A 24206-nucleotide genomic window follows, 5' to 3' on the forward strand; every position below is an offset into this window, starting at 1 on the left:
TTCCATGACCATTGTCTTTTTGCATTTGTTTTTGACAGATTTGGTGGCCTTCTTCTATCCTTAGCATTGGCATGATGACTTAGCATTGGCATGATGCTTCCCATTACTAGCACCACACACTCGTTTACAATTTGTTTTTTCAGCAGCTCTTTCATTGGTCGTGTATTAAGCAAACAAACGAGACTTATTGAGAGTTGACACTGAGACATGCCTCATCCTATCTGGGAAGTACTTTGTGCAAATTAATATGGAGTGACGATGCCATGCAATTAAATAGATTTCTCATTGAGCTCATCACAACAAGCGACACGAGATTTTGCGTTACCCACAAAGACACGATCAGCTCGCAGACGCACCTTCCTTTTCTTCAAGACGTCGCAGTTTGGCAAGGCGTGGCTGCAGTCTCAGGTAAAGACGATGAGTGCTGCTCAGCAGTCGTAACAGGTGTTGGGCCCGAATGGTACATCCCGTGTAATACGAGAGTTTACGAGCCGAGGGCAAGCCGTCCGGCTCCAGGACAAACTGTTTTCCCTGAATCAAACGGGTTGATTGTTATTTTAAAAAGAGTTAAATAAAAACCTCCCTTCAAAACTCTTTGTCGACATAAGTTTTCCATTTCATATAAAACAAGAGAGCAGAGACAGACTTACAGAAAATGTAAATCTGCCGACGTTGCACCATGGGAAGTTATACAGCAATCGATGTCCTTGTGTACAGCGCTGTGTACGAAGTAGCAGGTCATTATAGTCAGACATCAGAAGTTGCATGTTTGTCTCAAAGAAAATGACAAACAACCAGCGAGTTCATCATATACTCTACTTCCTGGTGATACGACCTCGTACAGTACATGATATGCATTCCTTCAATACACAATGGAGACTGAGAACTGATCGAATCAGTTTGTTTTAAAATACGAACTTTATAACATTAAAAAGTTCCTTCAAAAGATTAATACATTTCATCTTCATAATGGTGTGATTTGTGATAATTACTTGGAATATTTGAATGCCATTCAAAGTGACTCCAAGCTTTAATGATGCATCTGCCTCCTTCTTGTCCTGGGGGTCAGAATGGGGTGAGGGAGGGGGGAGAGGGAGGCAGAAACGTGCAGAAACGTACATGTTGGAGTGCAATGATGTAAAATAACAAGTCGGGAGACGACGACGGTTCACGAGCGAGCGGTATTCAATGACAAAGGACGGACTATCAAGTCGATCGTCATGATCATCGACGATTGATGCATCAAATCGGGACCATAATCAGTTATGAGGTTAGTTAGCTGCACAATACCGAAAATTCGGTTAGATTCCGACAACTTTGAAAATTTGACCTTTGTGACCTTCAAATGTCAAAGGTCGAAGATTCTGAAATTTGTTGGAAAACTTGTATTTCATGATGTATGTGATAATATAAGATCATGCACGACATTTCACCCAATCAGGAAGCGAACAATGTAATAAAACCATCAAAAATCGACTTTTCTACATTTCGTGACCTCGTGACCTTGACCTTGACCTTGGGGCGAAAATGAAAAATCGAGCTCCGTGGGGCTAGACACATGACATTGGCCTAACCAAATGCCGAAACCCCCGTCAGATTCCACCAACTCCCTCGGAGAAGATATAGCTTGAACTCGATTACCCCCTAAAAAGACATCTTTTTCGGGCGTGGCTCCGCTCACAATGGGCGCAATACGCCCACTCTCGGCAGGACACAACTAGATCATGATATCAACCTCCCACCCAAGTTTCATCAAGATCGGATGATATCATCGGGTAGTTATGCTGCGGACAGACAGACGCACCCCCTTGACGAATATAGTGGTCACTTGATAACTCGTGAACCAAAAAGGTACAAAATTGATACAAGACAGATTTATACAAGTCGGTTTTGTCTCATAATTGAACATTTCTGAACGTAATCCACAAGAATTTGGTCTCAGCAAAGTTCCGTTAAAATGATTTTGATTTGTAACTGCCACAAGACCTGGTGGATCAATTCCGTAAGCCAGAGAACCATTATCCAGAGTCAGATTTGCATCTATCTGGAATCTCAATCATAAACTTGAGCTGGTCCTGATTTACAGTACAAGTAACCAACCACAAATCCGGGTTTTACCTGAAAACCGCCACATTTTCAAGATAAAAAGATAATTTTTAAGCTAAAACTAAAAATAACTAGATAGTAGTCTGGATGCTCAATGCTCAATAAAAAACATGCTCAATAAATTTCAAACTGATCAGACTAAGCGTTGTCCCTGTCGAATTATGATATCACAATTATAGCACCAATGACATCGTTTTTCCAAAATGGCACCTGTACCACATGACCTATGAGGAAAAACAGCTTCTGAGGTTGCTGAGGAAAAAAAAATCATAATGATCGGATAAGTGTTGGATTTATTGAATTTTGACGTCATAACGGTGACATCATCATTAACATATCTTATTCCCCATGGGGAGTAGTTGACAGCCAGGTCTCAATTTTTTTCCATGGAGTGGTTTCAGAGATTTGATTGGTCATGTAAAATTGATTGGTTATGATGATGTAAAATGCCGCATTATTTTGTCCAAGTACTGCTAAATGAAATGTTTTTGAATGTGTCAATAAGGCAAAAACACACAAACGAGAAATGTCGTGCCGAGCACGATACTTGCCAAATCCCTATAATAAGTTGTTGGCCTATGATGACCTCTAAAATAATTGGTGGTTGAATTCAGTGACCAGTTATGCAAGTCCTCTTCAAATCTCAAGTTAATTGGATGAAAATTGAGGATTTTAGAAATCTGGCCTATGTTGACCTTTTGGCGTATTTTGACCTCAAAAATAGTTCGGGGTTGAATTCAGTGACCATATGTGTATATCCCCTTAAAATTTCAAGTCAATCGGATGAATATTGAGAACTAGCAGAAGTACCCGGCATTGCCGGGCGGGGGAGGGGAGGGGAAAGGGGAAGGGGAGGGGAGGGGAACGGGGGGGAGGGGAGGAGAGGGGGAAGGGGATAAGAGGGGGGAGGGGAGGGGGGGGAAGGGGGAGGGTAAGGGTGGAAGGGGGAGGGTAAGGGGGGAAGGGGAGGGGGAAAGGGGAGGGGGTAGGGTGTAGGGGGAAGGGAGGGGTAGGGTGGAGGGGGAAGGGAGGGGGAAAGGGAAGGGGGGGGAAGGGGAGGATGGACGGGGGAGGGGATGGTGGAGGGGGGAGGGGAGAGAGAGGGGGGAGGGGGAGGGGAAGGGGGGAAGGGGAGGATGGAGGGGGGAGGGGAGGACAGAGGGGGGAGGGGAGGTAACATTACATTACACACACACAAACTGTGTTTTATGTTCAATGGTCTGGCGGCGGGGATGGAACATCACGTGATCGCTCTGAGCGAATCAGCGCGCTGCGCTGCCACTGCCTCAGATTCCTTGTATAATATTCCTCGCTGAAAAAAAATATGGATCTAAAGATGAAAGAAAAAAAAAACCTCTGTGGTGTGAATGGCAATGTTCCTCGCTGAAATGTGAAAAAACGCAATCGCTTTTCGCTCTGAATTACGTGCGAACGCGTAACTGGGTTTATGGCGGCAAGGAACATCACGTGATCGCTCTGAGCGAATCAGCGTGCTGCTCTGCCACCGCCTCAGATTCTGTGCATAATATTCCTCGCTGAAATGCGCTGAGGTAAAAATATGGTAAAAAAAATATTATGAAATATTTTTTTTTAGGTCGGCCATGTTCTTTCCAGGCTCAATGGCCATGTCTACGCCAAATATCAAGCACGTGAGCCTCTCCGTTTAGGAGTCTATCGGTAACATTACGCACACACACACACACACACACATACACACACACACACACACACACACACACACACACACACACAAACTGTGTTTTATATTTGACATTATAGATTTTAGAAATATAGATTTTATATAGATTTTTATATAGATATAGATTTTCGAAATTTGACAAAGTTGGTGACATTTGGCCTATGTTGAGCTGTTGACCTTTTGACCCCAAAAACAATAGGCTTCTTGCTTATGACCAACTCTACCATTTGGTGACGTTTCGTGAAGATCGGTTGAAAATTGTGACCTGTATGTGACTGACATACAGACAAACAGAGCCAAATTACTATTAACGTGCAGACAGACAAAGACAGAATAACGCACAAGACCAACCAATATACTTGAAAAATCTTTGATTTTCGCAAGTAACAAACTAGAAAGAATCTGAAAATGCAAAACCCGTCCTCGTCCGCTTTGTATTCGGACTTCTTCTTCTTCCATACAATAAATATGACGCAAACAGCTAAAAAAATACAAAAATTGATTTAGGTGACTTTGACCTTTTGACCTCAAAAGCAATAGGCATCAGTGACCAAATATGCAAACCCTACTTCTAGCTTTTGATTGGTGGACCAAATCAGTGACCAAATATCCAAATTCTTAAAATCTCCAGTCAATTGGATGAAAAATGACGATTTTATTTGACATTGACTTTTTGCCGAAATTATTAATTTAACTTCCACATATCATAATAAAGCTTTGTTGAAAAAATTTGATGACTTAAACGATAAAAAAAAAAGTTACGGCACGGACAGACACACAGACACACACACACACAGACACACACACAGACACACACACAGACACACACACAGACACACACACACACACACACACACACACACACACACACACACACACACACACACGTGATTGCAAAATCCTGTCTCTCGCTGCGTGGTGGACAGACTAATAAGGCGAATTGTGTTCTTCAGTGTTTAAGTATACTGTATAATTAAGTTGAAATAAAATAAAGATTTTAAAGATTGTAGAAAAGTTGTTAAAGGCTTTTGGAGGTTTACCTCCGTCGATGCAGCGTCTTTTACACCACCCTATCTAACATGTTACATTAGTTCTTCGTGCCTATTTTTGTGTCTTTTATGATTTAAAAAACCAGTAAGTTACCTGTTTGGAATGATTTTCATCTTTGTTTGACTGCCAGACAGACACATTAAAAAAATCATCTCACTTCTCCCTTCGTATGTGCGATCGGGGCAGATTCAGAGCCAAAGTACTGTTAACGTGCAAAATATAACATTCAATTGAAATGAAGTCGTTCATCATTCATAAACTGACGTTTATGAACAGACAACGTGAGCCAATAGCTTAACCCCAATTCTTGCTTTGTGTGCACGGGGCGATTCCTCTTCCACTCCTGACACCATTTTGTTGATCTCTGGTAACTTCTCATAGGATTTCACTCAGGACTAGAGTTTAACCAAAATAAACTTGAGGCAATGGTGGTAAAGTGCTGCAGTACAGTTCATCTGTTTAGTTTGTCTGTGTAGTATAGCATCAGTGTATGTGTACCGTACAGGTGTACAGTACAGGTGCTCAGTGTGGCAATGAGCCTGTGACTATTCACAGTTGCAATGTATTACATGAACTTGTTAGAAAAGTTCAATAAGTTCCTTTTAACCTTTCTCTCATGATTTGTCTCAGGTTCTTCATGGAAGTACATTATAGTACCGTACTGTAAATGTTCACAAGTTAACACTGGTTACTTCAAAATACGAATATGTGCAAGGCATCGAGTCATTGAAACTTTTTCTCCTCCTCGAACATTCTTGCTCTGACGTCACGCCAACAAATCGCCGAGTTCCACTGAATCGCCCCATGGTCGGGCTCGACCAATGACGAGCTCCGTGGCTTTTTTCCTTGCTCGATTGGTGGGCGGGGTTAATTGTCTATCGAGAACGTTCGGTTCTGCTCGGGAATGTTCGGGTTTCTGTCGCAGTTATGTCGGTTGTTGTTGTTGTTGTTGGTTAAAGATGTGGGGTTTTATGGCCGGCTTGTTATAATTTTAAAAAATCACAGGGAACAATCACATACCGGGGAAACTAATCTTAACCCCTATCTATATAACACAAGCCCCTCCCCCCATGTGAAGACACGTAAACGATCTTAAGCTCACAGTTTTTCTACTTAAATACATCGAGATTGGCTTCCTACCCTACACAGTTCTATCTCCACTATGGTATTTCATCACCTACCCCCACAAACGTAACAATATGTATTCGGGTTAACCATTTGCCATTCCCAAATGAGCACAGAGCTCATGATGCTGGGGTCGCAGGTCGCAGGTTCAAATCACGCTGTTATGAAAACAATCCCATGTTGTACGAGGGTCTGCAGCAGCACAGCAAAATATCCATTTGATTTTTTTTTTTAGCTGCGACGAGCAGCTCTATGAGAGGACCGCGTTGTTGTTCTTGTTGTTGGGGTGCCTTTTTGAACAGCGCATGCGCATACACTCCGGCGTGCGTTGGTATGAGGTAAGAACATCGCGGACTAAAGTCGCGATTTGTTTGAAGAAACCAGAATAAATTTAACAACAAAGACAACATGAATGTTTTCATATCAATCTCGTTTCACAGAACTTGACACAAATTAGGTGTAATTAACATATTAAAGCGCGGCGTTACGCGCGCTGCTTGTGAGCAAGGAGGAAGCGGACAAGCGGTAACATATAAACGTCTTTATTGTAAGAGCACACTGTAACACTGAACTGCTCCGGGCTGGGCGCCCGGTGTATATCATGAGGCCACGCCTACCCCTCGGGCGTGGCCACCGCCCACTTGGTGCGTGGAATGATGTCACCACGCCAGTGGGCTTTTGTGTCCGCCACACGCGCCCCCCCAGAATTCCCGCGCACCTGGAGGGCCAGTTTGCGGGGCAGATGAATGACCCGGCCGAAGCGCCCCCTGGCGATCGGCGGCGTCCGGGGTGCAGGGATGCCAGGTGGGATGCCCCTGGCTGCCCCTGGGATGGGTGCAGGACCGGGGGGCGGCGTGGCGGCGGGGCGGGGCGGTGCCGGGGGTCCGCCCGCAGGAGGGCGGCCCCGACGTGGGGGTCGGGCCACTGGCGGTGGATGGTCCACATCGAGGTGGGCCGGCTTGAGGCGGTCTACCGAAACGCGGTCAGGAGTACCGCCGATGTCCAGGGTGAAGTGCTTCGCCCCGGTCTCCAGCACGCGGAAAGGCCCGTCGTACGGGGGCCGCAGTGGTGTCCGATGGGCATCGTGGCGGACGAAGACGTACTCCGCCGTGCGAAGCTCCGGGGCGACGTGCGTCGGTGGGTGCCCGTGGCATGCCGTTGGCACCGGGGCGAACCTCTGGGCAGTCTCTTGCAGAGCGGAGCGCTGCTGTGCCGCGGACCATGGTGCCGTGGAGTCGGGGAGGAACTCGCCCGGCACCCGCAGCGGTTGCCCGAAGACCAACTCCGCCGCGGATGCGCGCAGGTCCTCCTTGGGCGCCGTCCGGAGGCCCAGCAGGACCCAGGGGAGCCTGTCGACCCAGCCGCCGTCGCAGAGGGTGGCCCGGAGCGCGGCCTTCAATGAGCGGTGAAATCGCTCACACAGGCCGTTAGCCTGGGGGTGGTAGGCCGTGGTTCGGTGCAGCCGGACCCCGAGCCCCTGCGCAACCGCCCCCCAGAGCTCCGAGGTGAACTGGGGGCCGCGGTCGGATGAGATGTCTGAGGGGCGCCGAACCGGGCGACCCAGGTGGCGATGAAAGCCTGTGCGACATCGGCCGCCGTTGTCGACGCCAAGGGCACGGCCTCCGGCCACCGGGTGGTGCGGTCCACCATGGTGAGGACGTAGGTGAAACCCCGCGAGGGGGGGAGAGGTCCCACCAGGTCCACGTGGACGTGGTCAAACCGGCGTTCCGGCACCGTGAATGGGGCCAACGGGGCCTGGGTGTGCCGGTGCACCTTGGTGCGCTGGCACGCGAGGCACGTCCTGGCCCAGCCGCGGACGGCCTTCCGGAGGCCATGCCAGACGAACTTGTCGGCGATCAGCCTTTGGGAGGCCCTCGCGCCCGGGTGGGACAGGCCGTGGATGGCGTCAAACACCTGGCGCTGCCAGCCCGCGGGCACGATGGGGCGAGGACGCCCGAGGGAGACGTCGCACAAGAGGGCCGCGCCCGCGCCGTCGAACGGCACCTCGGTGACGCGGAGGCCCGTGACGGCGGTCCGCAAGGCCTGGACGTCGGGGTCAGCGGCCTGGTCCGCTGCCATCCGGGCATAGTCGATGCCGAGGTGGACTGCGTGGGCGACGGCCCGGGAAAGGCAATCCGCCACCGGGTTGTCCTTCCCCGCGACGTGCTGGATGTCCGTCGTGTTCTCGGACACGGCCGAGAGGTGACGCTGCTGCCGGGCCGACCACAGCTCGGTGACCTTGCCCATCGCGAAGATCAGCGGCTTGTGGTCGACGAAGGCAGTGAACGCCCGGCCCTCGAGCAGATGGCGGAAGTGCCTGACCGCCAAGTGAAGTCCGAGCAACTCGCGGTCGAAGGTACTGTAACGGCGTTCGGGCGGGCGAAGCTGCCGGCTAAAGAACGCCAGCGGTTGCCAAGCTCCACGCACCCATTGCTCGTGCACCGCGCCCACCGCGTAGTCCGAGGCATCGGTGGTGAGGGCGATCGGTGCATCGGGCGCCGGGTGCGCAAGCATGGTGGCGTTAGCCAAGGCGAGCTTCGCGCCCGTGAACGCCGTGTCCATCTGCTCGGTCCAGGTAACGTCGCCTTTGCCCGGCTTACCTCGGAGAGCTTCGTGCAGGGGGCGCAGGAGCTGGGCGATACGGGGCAGGAACCGATGGTAAAAGTTCACCATGCCCAGGAACTCCTGCAGCCCTCTGATCGTGCGGGGGCGCGGAAACCCCTTCACCGCCTCCACCTTGGCCGGCAGGGGGACGGCTCCGTGCCTGGTGACACGGTGCCCCAGAAAATCGATTGTGGCGGCGCCGAACCGGCACTTTGCGGGGTTCACAATCAGGCCATGCTGGCCCAGGCGTTCGAAGAGCGTGCGGAGGTGGCGTAGGTGCTCTTCGCGGGACGCGCTGGCGACGAGGATATCGTCCAGGTAGACGTAGACAAAATCCAAGTCACGCAGGATGCTGTCCATCAGTCGCTGGAACGCCTGAGCCGCATTCTTCAGACCGAAGGGCATGCGCAGGAACTCGAAGGGTCCGAATGGCGTGATGACCGCCGTCTTCGGGACGTCCTCCGGCCTGACGGGCGACGAGGATATCGTCCAGGTAGACGTAGACAAAATCCAAGTCGCGCAGGACGCTGTCCATCAGTCGCTGGAACGCCTGAGCCACATTCTTCAGACCGAAGGGCATGCGCAGGAACTCGAAGAGTCCGAATGGCGTGATGACCGCCGTCTTCGGGACGTCCTCCGGCCTGACGGGGACCTGATGGTAGCCGCATATGAGGTCCACCTTCGAGAAGAAGGACCTGCCCGCCAAACGGGCGGAAAAGTCCTGAATGTGGGGGATGGGGTAGCGGTCGGGAGTCGTGGCATCATTGAGACGGCGATAGTCCCCGCACGGTCGCCATCCCCCGCCGGGCTTCGGCACGATGTGCAGCGGCGACGCCCAAGCACCGAACGATGCCGAGTCGCTCCAGGGTAGCGAACCCCGCTTTTGCCACTGCCAGCTTCGTCGGCTCGAGGCGGCGTGCCCGGGCGTAGACCGGTGGCCCGACGGTGGGGATGTGATGGGCCACCCCGTGCTTGACGGCCCCCGCCGAGAAGGTGGGCCGCGTGAGGGCCGGGAAGCCGGCGAGGAGGCGGGTGAATGCGTCCGCTGCCGGAAGCGTACAGACCAACGTGGCCGGAACCGAATCGTTCGGCAAGCCGCTTGGCAAGCCGCTCGTTGAGCTGGGCAACGCACAAGCGAGCGAGCTGAACGTCTCGGCCTGGACAAGCCGTCTGCGCTTGACGTCGACCAGGAGCCCATTAGCGCACAGGAAGTCCGCGCCAAGCAGTGCCATGGGCACGTCGGCGGTGACGAACGTCCATCGGAAAACCTGCCCTCCAAACCGCAGAGAGAGGCAGCGTTTTCCGTACGTACGGATGGGCATCCCGTTCGCGGCAAGCAGCGCGGGGCCCCCACCCGCGGCGTGCTTGTCTGACGTGCCGGCGGGAATGACACTCACCTGCGCTCCCGTGTCGCACAGGTAACGGCGCCCGGAGAAGGTGTCCGTTATGAACAGCAGGCTGCTCGAACGGCCGGCGCTCATCGCCACTATTGAGCGCCGGCCCGGGCGTTTCCCGACCCGTTGAAGGAGCACGGCGGATGACACCGCCGAGCTTCGTGGCCGAACTTGGCATGGAACCAGCACCAGGTGGTGGAGCTGGAGGAGCGCGGCTGGCTCCACCAGGCCGGTGGAGTTGGCGGGTTTCCCCGCGGTGGCGGTTTTCGCCGCGGCGGTGGGCGGGGCGTGGCGGCGTTCACGAGGTGCGTATCAGCATGCTGCTGAACATCAGCGTGCTGTAGAAGCTGATGCTGTGGAACATGCTGCTGAACATCAGCGTCGAGGGCCGTGACGGCCACGCTGAAGCTGTCCGAAGCGGCGAAGTACCTGTCCGCCTCGGCTGCCAATGCTCGGGGTTCCGTTAGCTCGGTCCCGGCCAACGCGAGGCGAACCTGCGCTGGAAGTTGGCGCCGGAAAAGCGCCCGGAATAGCGAACCGGGGGCTCCGTCGCCCAACAGCGACAGCATATGGTCCATTCGGACCGACGGGCGCGTCTCACCGAGCTCGGGGAGATCCAGGAGGCGGTCGGCCCGTGCGTCGTCCGTGAGGCCGAACGTGGCTAGGAGTAGCTGCTTGAGTGCCTCGTACTTGTGGCCGTCCGGTGGGTGGCGAAGGACGGACACAACTCGAGCGGCCGTGCCGGGCCCGAGGGAGGCGACGACATGGCAGTAGCGCAGGTCGTCGTTGGTGAGGCGCCGAAGCTGAAATTGGGCTTCGGCTTGAACGAACCAGACTTCGGCCTGGGCCTCCCAAAATTCGGGAAGTTTAATCGCCATTGCCTTGTCGTTGGCCATTGCAATGGCGTCGTGTTCGGAAGGATCGCTACGGCAGATCCAACGTCGAGGGTCACCAGTAAAGCGCGGCGTTACGCGCGCTGCTTGTGAGCAAGGAGGAAGCGGACAAGCGGTAACATATAAACGTCTTTATTGTAAGAGCACACTGTAACACTGAACTGCTCCGGGCTGGTCGCCCGGTGTATATCATGAGGCCACGCCTACTCCTCAGGCGTGGCCACCGCCCACTTGGTGCGTGGAATGATGTCACCACGCCAGTGGGCTTTTGTGTCCGCCACAATATATATATATATGCCTGAAAACAATTTTCACAGGGGCCGAGCCTCGGGGATGCTTAATCCACCAGCAGAATCCCAGCGTATGCAGGTACACAATACAAATAGACATACAGCGGATTGAGAAATACCAAAGAAGCGACCACAGTGTGAGACTTGGAATATGGTCACACTTATCCGGTGAAATACGGTTGCATGGACATTTACCTCAGACCAAAACAGAACAGAAATAACATTCACGTCCATACATTATATGTAATCAGTTCATGAAGCATGTTGCGTCACAAAACAAAGGACAAGACCAGAACTGAAAGACAAAAAGACGCTAGTGCATGCGTATAATTTAATGACTGGTCGAATTTGGTAGCGCATATTGCAACGGATATCCTCATGATTCCACACGTCGCAGCTGGTGACCACACTGTGGTCATTTTTCTCTTGTTTTTTTTGTATACAAGATCGAGGCTCGTGCAAGAGCTAACATCAATCACAAAAAAAGAAACGGACACATAAAACATGTAATAAAGGGAGTGGGAGACAAGATGGGGAGAGAGAGGGAAGCATACAAGTACAACAGAGAACAGGGACATCGGGAGATCGATAGGAGGGGGAAGGCTTGGGGGTGGGCATGGGAAGGGCGGGGGTGGGAGAAGTATAAAACACATGGACACTGCTAGGACTTCCAGGAAAGAAGTCGGTATTTCAATAAAGTGGATCTGGGTTTATATAAAATTTGATTTTTCAAATAAAACTTAATATTCTTGTGCTGCAGTTTCCATAAAGCAAACTGTGGCGGTGGTTTATTTTCTCTTCATTATATACTAGAAACATAGCGCAGTTCACACATGCAGCACACAAAGGTAAACTACCGAAGCATATTTCTAAAATGGTAGTTTTCTGCATCTCACCTGAAATAGTCGATAGAAATGCACAGGAACGTCATCAAGCTGCCAGGAGGAGCGGATGTAGTGCAGACGAGCTTCGGACGGCTTCATTCCGGAGTGCTCGCGGTGCATCGGTGGTAAATGACGAAGTACGTACTCTGCACTGCGCCTGGTCAGCACCTGCCCGTCACACACACCGAACATGCTGTAACAGCCACACGTTTCACAACTTGTGCGCAACATAGATGCTGATATGTTTACCTTTGCAGAGCTTGTGCAAAAAAAGCAAAGCGTATAATTTAATGACTGGTCGAATTTGGTAGCGCATATTGCAACGGATATCGGGGATGCTTAATCCCCGATTAACCAATCCCCGATTAACCAAATTAAACCAATAGGTTTAATAGGTTACCATATAAGAAAACCCACAGAGCACCATGCAGGGTGAGAGATTGCATCTGAAGTACTCGTAGAAGATATAAACCAGTGTTCCGTGGGCATTGCTAGCTTTGCTGGTCTTTTCATGACTATTGCTCATTTGTTTAAAAACGACTTTAGATTATCGCTTTAACCTTGTAAATGTATTTTTTTAAACTTTGTGAAAAAGGAATTTATTTATGGATTGAGATGGTCCGATTGGCTTCAGGGAATTATATATTCCCAGGTCTTGAATGGATGAAATTGCACTAAAGTTGTATGTGTGGTCTGTTTGTTTTATACTGGCAGGATAGCCGAGATGCACACACATGCACCTCTGGAGCTCTCTAGCCTGAGTTCGAATCTCGGCGAAAATGATCATCCTGGTGTTTTTCAGCTTGGCCGATTATTCAATGTGAGCCTTCCCTCCGATTGATGTTAAAATGGGTGTCCCGTCAGCCAGCAATGGTCGTTGGTGAACGCAAGAGATCCCACTTTTGCAAAGAGTAGGCAACTCATCTCTGCGACCATGAACAAATTACAAATTCCTGTCACCTTCAGTTGAACGTCAGGCCTGGCCTGCCAGTCCATGGAAAAGCGTGGGCCAAAAAGATACCCAGCTGACGCCACAAGGTGTGAATAATTATAATTGGGGCCTTTAAAGAAGCATTACGCACCCAAACATCTGTAGGGAGAGACAGAGAGAGAGAGACCACCTTTAGAGGCCATTTTCCCCCGCAGAGCAGGGATTGGCCTTTTTCGGGCACCTGGGTCCCCTTTTTGAAGCAATGTTTTACAGTTGGATGCCCTTCCTGTCGCCAGCCCTGTTAGTCGCCTCTTGTGACACGCAGTGAATTACCAGTGAGCTGGTACTCAATTTGCCAACCTCGGGGGGATGACAGAGCATGACAGGCTGAGTCAACCCCCCTCGCATTAATTCAGCGATTGACTGGGATTCGAACCCAGGATCCTACAATCCCAAGCCAGCACCCTAACCGCTAAGCCAACACCAGGCTCCTCCAATCTGTAGACTGAGAACATAAACCAATGGAAGATTTGCACTTTAAAGGGGCTTGCAGGGATAAGTTATTCCATGCACGATGATTAATCCAAGTAAATGAAAAGAAAAACGTGTTTTATATTGTTGCTATTAAATTGATTTCCTCTCAAAAATGGCAAAAACAAATATGGGGAAAAGAGGTTATTACAAGTCACATGTCATTGCAGCAAGTGGCTATAAATAATTATTTATTTTCAAGCAAAGTCTATTTCCTGTAGGGCAACTGTCCTCATGATAAAAAGTTGATTTGCAAATGTAAATAAAAGCAACTGCAAATCTTTTCATACCCATGTAGGAAAATAGGCCCTTGGATCAAAGTAGGCCGTGGTGTGCCATGCTTTTTGGAAGTTTCCAAGATCAGCCTGCAGAGCAAAAGCAGCAAGCAGGAAGTAAGTCTCTTCCTTGAAGGGGCAGCAGGATGCCAGGACCTGCTTCCTCAGCTGCCAGTAGTAATGCTGTCGAGCTTGTTTGTCACTGCGGAAGAGGGGAGGGAGAGGAGTATTTAAGCCGAAAATTGGCGGTACATTTCTTTTGGCGCGTGCGGGACTGAAGCGGCGTGGTGCGTACCTGCACAGAGCTCACGGGTTTTATCCAAAACCCACAGAACAAATAAACAGCAGAACAAATGAAATGCACAATAATTAACTTAATTAAATTAAAGCAAAGAATAAAATGTCAAAATAAATGTTGAGGTGAATTAAATATTCGCAACGGTAAGCCATCTTCACTTAGACACACAAACAGACAAGGGGAAAGATAAAATAAAAATAAATGTTTTATTGAGTCGGCTGGTACTCAGCTCTCGACGAGGAGGCTTTTAGGAGCTTGATGGTTGTTGCCGTGGTGTAATCACTCGCGAGGGAAGCGCTCCGACAATGGCGCTGAAACCCCGCGTCAAACTCCCACGCGCGAAGCAAGCAGCCAGACGGCCGCCTTTGAGATTGGCCCTGCTCGTCCTGGTGGCGAACAGCACGGCCTTGAGCCCACCACAAGCTCAAAAGTCGCCGAAACACTACCAACGCAGTCCAAAGCTCCTTTGTGAGACCCACACGACCAGCTCACGAATGACAAGATGGCCCCCTTCTTGTTCGAGCAAAAACCCGAGATAAATCCTCCTGAGAGAAACCCAAGAGGCGCGCTCTTCTTCCTCTTTCCCTCTCCTCCAAAGCACACAAACCCCATGACCCAGCCGAACAAACAATGGCTAGCGTCCTGTTCCAGCACATGAGCAAGCAGCAGCAGAGAGCCACCCGAGACAAAAGCGACCGACCGGCACAGAAGCCAGCACGAGAGAGAGAAAGCGATTCTTCTTCTTCTTCTCTTCCTCGAACCTTCTAGCTCTGACGTAACGCCAACCAATCGCCGAGTTCCACTGAATTGCCCCATGGTTGGGCTCGACCAATGACGAACTTTGGGGCGTGGCCTTTTTCCTTTCTCGATTGGTGGGTGGGGTTAATTGTCTATCGAGAACGTCCAGCTCTGCTCGGGAAGTTCGGGTTTCTGTTGCAGTTATGTCGGTTGGTATCGTTGTAGTTGGTTAAAGATGTGGGGTTTCATGGCCGGCTTGTTATAATTGTAAAACCACAGGGAAAAATCACAAGGAGCAATCACATACCGGGTAAACTAATCTTAACCCCATCTACATAATACAAGCTCCTCCCCCCATGTGAAGACACGTAAAGTCTTAAGCTCAGTTTTTCTACTTAAATACATTGAGATGGCTTCCTACTCGTATGTGGTCCATGCTACCCAACACAGTTCTATATCCGCTATGGTATTTCATCACCTACACCCACAAATGTAACAATATGTATTCGAGTTAACCATTTGCCATTCCCAAACGAGCACAAAGATCATGATGCTGGGGTCGCAGGTTCAAATCAATCACGTTTAATCTGTTGGTTTATCCAGTCAACTCATGTCCTGGTAAATATATATATATATATAATGGAAATTTGCCCGAAACAAGGCTGAGAGGCATTAAATGTGAAGGACTGCAGAGAAAAAGAAGAGGAAAACTGGCTAAACCTTCACCTAGTCCTGAAACAAGGAAACCTCTTCAAAGGACCATTGTGTCCCTTCTTTTCTATGGTTTGCCACATGGCACATCCCATATAAAGGGGCCTTTTCTATGCTCCTGGAATTTTCCACAAGATACATTTTAAATACAAACAAAATGCATTTGTTCATCGTACAAGAATTTATCCAAGACGATGTAAGACTTGAAAAAGTAAGGGGGGAAAAAAAATTCAACCAGACGGGATTTGAACCCACAATCTCCAACTTGGGAGTCTGATGCTTTATCCATTAGGCCAGCACATTAGATTTGTGTAATAATATTTGTAAAGATGTATAAAGTGTGTATATATGTATATTTATATATAATTTAATTTTAAAGCAAAAACTATGGCACCAAGGTGGAATTTGTTTTGAAAGCCATTAACTAGATCTATTGGCCGATGTATATTCCAAGTTTCAGCTAGTTTCAATGTATCGCCCTTGAGATATAAGCACCAACACATTTTGGGCGGACGGACAGACAGACAGACTTCGAGGGTTTTCTAAATAAAACTCAAGAATGCGGAAATGGACGTTGCTGAAATTTGGAACATATTACCTCAACGTACAAAGTATTTACTTCTGAAATTTGCAGACGATCTCGTCCAGTGGAAGCCGAGAAACGTATTTTCAGTCCCCATGTTAAAGCTGCACACAGAGAAACGATCCCTTACATACAGGGAGGGGCGCTTTGCGCCCCCTTTGATTTGGTTGAACGGCCAGTTTTCTCCATAATCTCGGAATCCAGGCCGCAATGTGGTCATACGAGTGAGCCTTGTGGAATGTCGCGAAGCCTCAAGCACATGACAATGCATTGCACAAGATTATTTTAAATAAGTCATTGTTTTCCCACACAGGAAAGTCTGAAAAGCAAAGCAATCAAACTCTATTATGGTCTATTTGTAACAACATTACCGTACTTTATCAGGTGACCGTTTTCCACATAAAACTGAACTTTGAAGAAGATGGTGAGTGGAAGCCGGAACTCTGTGCCCTGCCGACAAAAAAGAAAACTTTTAAATCCATTCTGAGAACACCTAAACGATGTACCACTTGAACAGTATATATATATATGCAAAGATTTGCGGTTGGGAGTAAATCCAAATGACTCCATGGTAAGATCTCCAACCTTTAATTGAACAAACAATGACTCAACGTTTCGATTAACAACATGGGACAAAGCCACACGCCTCCGTTAATCTTCCTCAAGAGTGATAAAATCATCTCAACATCCCCTTATATGCAAAGTGGGCGGGGTATATGCAATGTGGGGTGGGCAAAGCTGGACAGCCAATGAAACCGTATCACACCGCTCTCGTGAACGGAGACGTTACTGACCAAATTCAAAAATCAACCGCATATTAACGGCTCAAAATAATCCTGTAAGCAATGCTGGATTATAACGCAAGTGTTTAGAAAATCAGGAACAATCATTACATTTAATTAAAAGTTAAACTTGTAAACAATTAAATTGTAAATTAAATTAAAACTGTAAATATATTAAAGCAAAAATTTTTAAGATAAAATAAAATTGCCATAATATCAAGATCATCACATGTGGCCCTATGCGGTAAAGGGGAATGCGGGAAGGGGGGGGGGGGGGTTATAGGGTGGGATAAAATGTGGGGGGGAACCAGAGGGGGGGTGTGGGGGTGGGTGGGTTGGAAGTAGAGGGGGGGTTTCGGAGAGGGGTGGTTTGGAGGGAGGGGGAGGGGGGGAGGGGGAGGGGGCAAATTGCCCGAATAAAAACCTTGTGTGACATATTATGTGGACTCGTTGTTCAAAGTACGGAATGCCTGCTTCGTTTACACAAGAGTGGGTCAAAAGCTACCGGTAAGTCAACTACCTCTTGTGTGATCGAGATAACAGTTTCTTCTGTGTGCCAAGCCTCCAAAACACGTCTTCTGTTTCTGTTGGGTGTGGAACCCAAAATATTAACCCTTTCCCATAAAGGTGTGTGGCCTTCCTTCAGGCCGTGTTTGGCAATAGCAGATCTGCTGGGATAATTACATTCAAATGCTTTTTGGTGTTCAGCAATACGTTGACCTAAGGTCCTCCCGGTTTCACCCACATACTCAGCTCCACAACCACAGGGCACCACGTATACCACCCCTGACCTATCCTTCCTCGGAAGCTTGTCCTTGACCCTCATAAGAGCTTGGCGAAGGGTGAAAACCGGTGTGAAACTAACCCTCACTCCTGCCGATTTCAAAATTCTGCCGACCCTCTGTGAAACCCCCGGTACAAAAGGCAGAACACACAAACCCTTTGGTTGTTCTCTCGGTCTCAGCCTGTTGTGTGGGGAAGCCCTTATCGTTTTCCTGTTGGGTAGCAAGCTGTCAGGATAACCATTTGCCCTTAACACATTTTGGAGATGGTCCACCTCACTCATCTTGTCTTCAAAGGTAGATGGTAACTCACGTGCTCTTTTTGAGAGGGTGTGCACCACCGAATTTTCCCCCCTCCCCCTCCCCTCCTCCCTCTTCCTCCAAACCACCTCTCTCTCAAACCCCCCCCCTCTGGTTCCCCCCCCCCCCCCACATTTTATCCCACCCTATAACCCCCCCCCCCCCTTCCCGCATTCCCCTTTACCGCATAGGGCCACATGTGATGATCTTGATATTATGGCAATTTTATTTAATCTTAAAAATTTTTGCTTTAATATATTTACAGTTTTAATTTAATTTACAATTTAATTGTTTACAAGTTTAACTTTTAATTAAATGTAATGATTGTTCCTGATTTTCTAAACACTTGAGTTATAATCCAGCATTGCTTACAGGATTATTTTGAACCGTTAATATGCGGTTGATTTTTGAATTTGGTCAGTAACGTTCTCAGTTCACGAGAGCGGTGTGATACGGTTTCATTGGCTGTCTAGCTTTGCCCACCCCACTTTGCATATACCCCGCCCACTTGCATATAAGGGGATGTTGAGATGATTTTATCACTCTTGAGGAAGATTAACGGAGGCGTGTGGCTTTGTCCCATGTTGTTAATCGAAACGTTGAGTCATTGTTTGTTCAATTAAAGGTTGGAGATCTTACCATGGAGTCATATATATATATATAATATACAATATATATATATATATATATATATATATATATATAATTTTATGCCGACTGGGCATTAGATCAAAGAAAACAAGACCGAAAGTCTAACAGTGGCGCAGCCGGGCTTCTAAGATATTATAAACCACAAACACGTATGATCAGCTTTTTAAACAGTCGCTAATGCTGTTTATAACATTAAACAAAGAAATTTGGAGGAATCCCGACATCCGTGAGGTAAGTTTTACTTACAGAACTGAGCGAAGATCTACTGCAATCTATATACCCTACAAGGGTTGGAGGTGTGCTCCTTTACCAAGCAGCTAGCTAGTGCTTGCCAAGCCAGCCGTTCCTTACCGGTTTTGAATGGAGTGCTTGCTCGAATGTTTAAACCACTTGGCGATCTCTCCACAAGAAACTTGGTAAATGAACACACATCCAATGTTCTTGAGACCATAGATCGACTGTAATCTATATACCCCAAAGAGGAATTACCTTTCCTGCCATTCCCGAATGAGCGGGTGTTTACGCCGTAATGACATCATATACGTAATGATGTAGCATGACGACCGGACACAAAACTTCCGCTACCTTTAATATATATAAGATATATATTTACCTCCAGTAACATTGCAGTCACTACAAAGGGATTTGTGTTACGATTAGATTTACTATAATAACTAGATGGTATTCATAGAATACTTACCCTGCGCAGTCAACTTGGTGTGAGCCAACTCTTCTATTTTTGAACGTTTCTTTTTTTTTTTGATCCAATATGACTGCCAGACTACGTGAGCAATAACATCATAAATTCATATTCTCTAAATAATTGTTGCATAGATCATGCTCAATAAATTTCAAACTGATCAGACTAAGCGTTGTCCCTGTCGAATTATGACGTCATAATTATGGCACCAATGACGTCATCGTTAACAACACCTATTCCCCATATGGAGTTATTTACAATGAGCCACGTTTCAATTTTAAAAATGCTGACACGGCACACACTTTACTTTGCTGAAATGCATACACAAATGTTATATTTTCATCAAAAATCGTCGGAATTTCGCCAAATCTGTTTTGGTCGTGTGTTAAAATACCTCAGCGATTGAGAAATCCGAAATCAGAATTTTATGTGAGGTCAAAATGACCCCGTGAGGTCACTCCGTACTTTACCTGCTCGTCAGGTGCAGTGTGATTAATTAATCCTGTAAAACTGACTTTAATGGTGTCACAAATATTAAACTAGAACAGCACTCAGTGGAGAGCATACCTCCGCCAGGTGAACAGTTCACATTTTGTATCCCAGTGTAGACCAGAAAATCACAACACAGAATTACATTTAATCAAAATTATCCGTCCACAACTTTTTGGGATCTCCTGCTTTGTATCGTTTTTGGCCCGAACTCGCAATGGTGAAGAATCCCTTTTAAAAATTATACGAGCCGGATCTGCATACGGATCTTCACCAAAATTGAATCGATTCTTCCTTGTAACACACACAACCTGTCCACAACGTTTCGTCGAAATCCGTCCACAACATCGAGATATCCTGCTCTATGTTGGTTTAGCCCAATCACTCAACGGTGAAGATTTCACTTTAAAATTAAATAATTCTCATATCCGAATCCATATTCAGATCTTCACCAAAATTGAATCGATTCTTCCTTGTAACACACACAACCTGCCCACAAAGTTTCGTCCAAATCCGTCAATAACATTTTGAGATATCCTGCTCTATGTTGGTTTGAGCCCTATCACCTAATGGTGAAGATTTCACTTTAAAAATTAAATAATTCTCATATCCGAATCCATATTCAGATCTTCACCGAAATTGAATCGATTCTTCCTTGCAACACACACAACCTGCCCACAACGTTTCGTCCAAATCCGTCAATAACATTTTGAGATATCCTGCTATATGTTGGTTTGAGCCCTATCACCCAATGGTGAAGATTTCACTTTAAAAATTAAATAATTCTCATATCCGAATCCATATTCAGATCTTCACCGAAATTGAATCGATTCTTCCTCGTCACACACACAACCTGTCCACAACGTTTCGTCGAAATCCGTCCACAACATCGAGATATCCTGCTCTATGTTGGTTTTGTCCCATTGGTGAAGAAACACTTTTAAAATTCTAGTAGCCGGATCCGAATCTTCACCGAAATCTAATCATTTCGTCCTTGTCACATACGCTACATCTCTGCCAAATTTTGTCCGAATCCGTCCACAACGGTTTAAGATATCTTGTTCACAAACAAACAGACAAACGGATCAACAAACAGAGGCAGGGGTGAAAACATAACTTCCATCCACCTTTGGTGGTGGAGGTAATCACTTTGGATAGGAGTATACAATTACGATACCATTGATGTAGCCAAGAACATCCATCTGGGATGTGCATAGATAAGGTCCTCTGCATACCTTGCTGTTCTCTTTCCTCCATTCTTTTGGACAATATCTGATGAGCCGTTCATTCATATCCATGAAGATATGCTCATTGTCTGCAACACAGTGTCCATTAACAGTTGTATGTTTGTGCGGTGTTCTCAGGCATCACTTTTGGTTGAGTTTGCACATTCTGGGAAAGGAATTGCCAACATAAGCAGCCTCATGAAAAGTTGGACGTACTATGTAGACAAGGTTGTTCGGTCTCTGACGAGGCTGTTTCTGCTCACAGCTCGGAAACTGATGAATGGACGAAACACGAGTGTGGGGAGAGTGTGTGCAAAGCCATGTTAACAGCTCCCGGGATTTTAAATCACAAGATTATCACAAACACTATGGAGAAATAAACAACCCCACGAAAGCGGACAACAATGGCAGGATAGACAAAAGGTTTTTGAGACGGACGAAACATGGCATTGTTAAAATTGCACATTTGAATCTAGTGTGACGTGTTTGTTTCATGTTAACACTTTAAACACGGAGAGATTTGTGGTTGTGAACTCTTATGTTATTTAACATATATACGTATACAGTATATCCATACTGTACATACACTACATCACCAAAAGTATGCGGACACCCCTTCTAAATAGTGGATTCGGCTATTTCAGCCACACCCATTGCTGTCAGGTATATATATAATCAAGCATACAGCCATGCAATCTCTATAGACAAACATTGGCAGTAGAATGGGCCATCCTAAAGAGCTCAGTGACTTTCAACGTGGCACCGTCATAGGATGCCAACTTTCCAACAAGTCAGTTCATGAAATTTCTGCCCTGCTAGAGCTGCCCCGGTCAACTGCAAGTGCTGTTATTGTGAAGTGGAAATGTCTAGGAGCAACAACAGCTCAGCCGCGAAGTGGTAGGCCACACAAGTCCGCAGAACAGGACCGCCAAGTGCTGAAGCGCGTAAAAAAAATCTTCTGTCCTCGGTTGCAACACTCAATACGAAGATCCAGACTGCCTCTGGAAGCAACGGCAGCACAACAACTGTTCATCGGGAACTTCCTGAAATGGGTTTCCATGGCCGAGCAGCCGCACACAAGCTTAAGATCACCATGCCCAATGTCAAGCGTCGGCTAGAGTGGTGTAAAGCTCGCCGCCATTGGACTCTGGAACAGTGGAATAATGGTCTGGTGCTGTTTTTCATGGTTCGGGCTCGGCCCCTTAGTTCTAGTGAAGAGAAATCTTAATGCTACAGCATACAATGACATTCTAGACGATTGTGTGCTTCCAACCTGTGGCAACAGTTTGGGGAAGGCCCTTTCCTGTTTCAGCATGACAATGCCCCATGCACAAAGCGAGGTCCATAGTGGTTTGTCAAGATTGGTGTGGAAGAACTTGAATGGTCTGCACAGAGCCCTGACCTCAACCCTGTCGTACACCTTTGGAATGAATTGGATCACCGTCTGCGAGCCAGGCCTCATTAATGATCTTGTAGCTGAATGGAAGCAAATTTCCTGCAGCAATGTTCCAACATCTCGTGGAAAGCCTTCCCAGAAGAGTAGAGGCTGGTATAGCAGCAAATGGGGGACCAACTCCATATTAATGCCCATGATTTTGGAATGAGATGTTTGATGTTCGGGTGTCCACATACTTTTGGTCATGTAGTACATATGCATACCCCCACCAAACACAACGAGGAGGCCAAGATCTAGAACAGAAAGCATGTACCACAGGATGCTATGAAACAATCTACCAGCTACTACTAAACAAGGCCATACTCAAAAACTGTAAAACGAGAAGAAGCAAATTGTCCACAGCTTGGAAAGACTACAAAAAGCTTTTCATGGTACCCCACATTCATGCATGATAAAATGCATGCAATTGTACAGGATCAATCCCCAAATAATCAAACTGATAGAGAAAGCAATGGAGCTTCAGAACACCACATTGATATTACAGAACTCAGAAGGAAAAATCGAAATACCAAGAGTGAAGATATGTCACGTAACCTTCCAGGATTATAGCCTTTCCCCCCCTCCTGTTTTGCCTGGCCCTGGACCCACTAAGCATCCTCATTAATGAGCAAGGACATGGATACACCCGAACATCCAATAAACGACAACGGAACTCTTCGACGTCGCGCATCGACCGATATGCCTCCACTCGCATTATTAAATCATTATACATACTTGAACCAAATTTGAATTAAATCCCTTCAGCTGTTCTCAAGTGTTTGCTCTCAAGCACATGACCTCACCTTTGACCTTGACCTTTGACGCCAAAATCTAATTGGTTTATCTTTTCATCATAATATTACTTATACAAAGTTTGGTCAACATCCCATCACTGGTTCACAAGTTAGCGCAGTAACAAAATTGATGTCACAGACGCAAGAACAGATGGATAGAGAGCCGAACGCACAAACATAATGCTTGTTTTCGGTAAACGGTGACTCGGTAAAGGAGTCTATACGTTAGGGTGACTCAGTAAAGGGGTCTATACGTTAGGGTGACTTAGTAAAGGGGTCTATACGTTAGGGTGACTCAGTAAAGGGGTCTATACGTTAGGGTGACTCAGTAAAGGGGTCTATACGTTAGGGTGACTCAGTAAAGGAGTCCATACGTTAGGGTGACTCAGTAAAGGAGTCTATACGTTAGGGTGACTCAGTAAAATAGTCTTTACGTTATGGTGACTCAGTAAAGGGGTCTATACGTTAGGGTGACTTAGTAAAGGAGTCTATACGTTAGGGTGACTCAGTAAAGGGGTCTATACGTTAGGGTGACTTAGTAAAGGGGTCTATACGTTAGGGTGACTCAGTAAAGGGGTCTATACGTTAGGGTGACTCAGTAAAGGGGTCTATACGTTAGGGTGACTCAGTAAAGGAGTCCATACGTTAGGGTGACTCAGTAAAGGAGTCTATACGTTAGGGTGACTCAGTAAAATAGTCTTTACGTTATGGTGACTCAGTAAAGGAGTCTATACGTTAGGGTGACTTAGTAAAGGAGTCTATACGTTAGGGTGACTCAGTAAAGGAGTCTATACGTTAGGGTGACTCAGTAAAGGAGTCCATACGTTAGGGTGACTCAGTAAAGGAGTCTATACGTTAGGGTGACTCAGTAAAATAGTCTTTACGTTATGGTGACTCAGTAAAGGGGTCTATGTTAGGGTGAATCAGTAAAGGAG

The 24206-nt window shown here is 47.3% G+C and overlaps 1 protein-coding gene across 6 annotated transcripts in view; it reads right to left on the minus strand.

The window, feature by feature from the left end:
• The window catches only part of LOC137412320 (FERM domain-containing protein 6), a 125953-nt gene that overhangs the window by 43537 nt on the left and 58210 nt on the right, over positions 1–24206 (minus strand). For all 6 annotated transcript variants that reach the window (XR_010981469.2, XR_010981470.2, XM_078784064.1 and 3 more), the window contains 7 exons: positions 21052–21131; positions 16489–16562; positions 13798–13984; positions 12058–12213; positions 993–1058; positions 651–719; positions 357–531 (listed from right to left, as the gene is read on the minus strand). Coding sequence is in view for 4 of the 6 variants with exons in the window: in XM_078784064.1 (XP_078640190.1) it covers positions 357–531; positions 651–719; positions 993–1058; positions 12058–12213; positions 13798–13984; positions 16489–16562; positions 21052–21131 (807 nt within the window). In the remaining 2 variants the exon portion in view is untranslated. The remainder of the gene's footprint in view (positions 1–356; positions 532–650; positions 720–992; positions 1059–12057; positions 12214–13797; positions 13985–16488; positions 16563–21051; positions 21132–24206) is intronic.

This window comes from Myxine glutinosa, chromosome 9, assembly GCF_964187855.1.
Source record: "Myxine glutinosa chromosome 9, kmMyxGlut1.1, whole genome shotgun sequence".
Lineage (NCBI taxonomy): Eukaryota > Metazoa > Chordata > Myxini > Myxiniformes > Myxinidae > Myxine > Myxine glutinosa.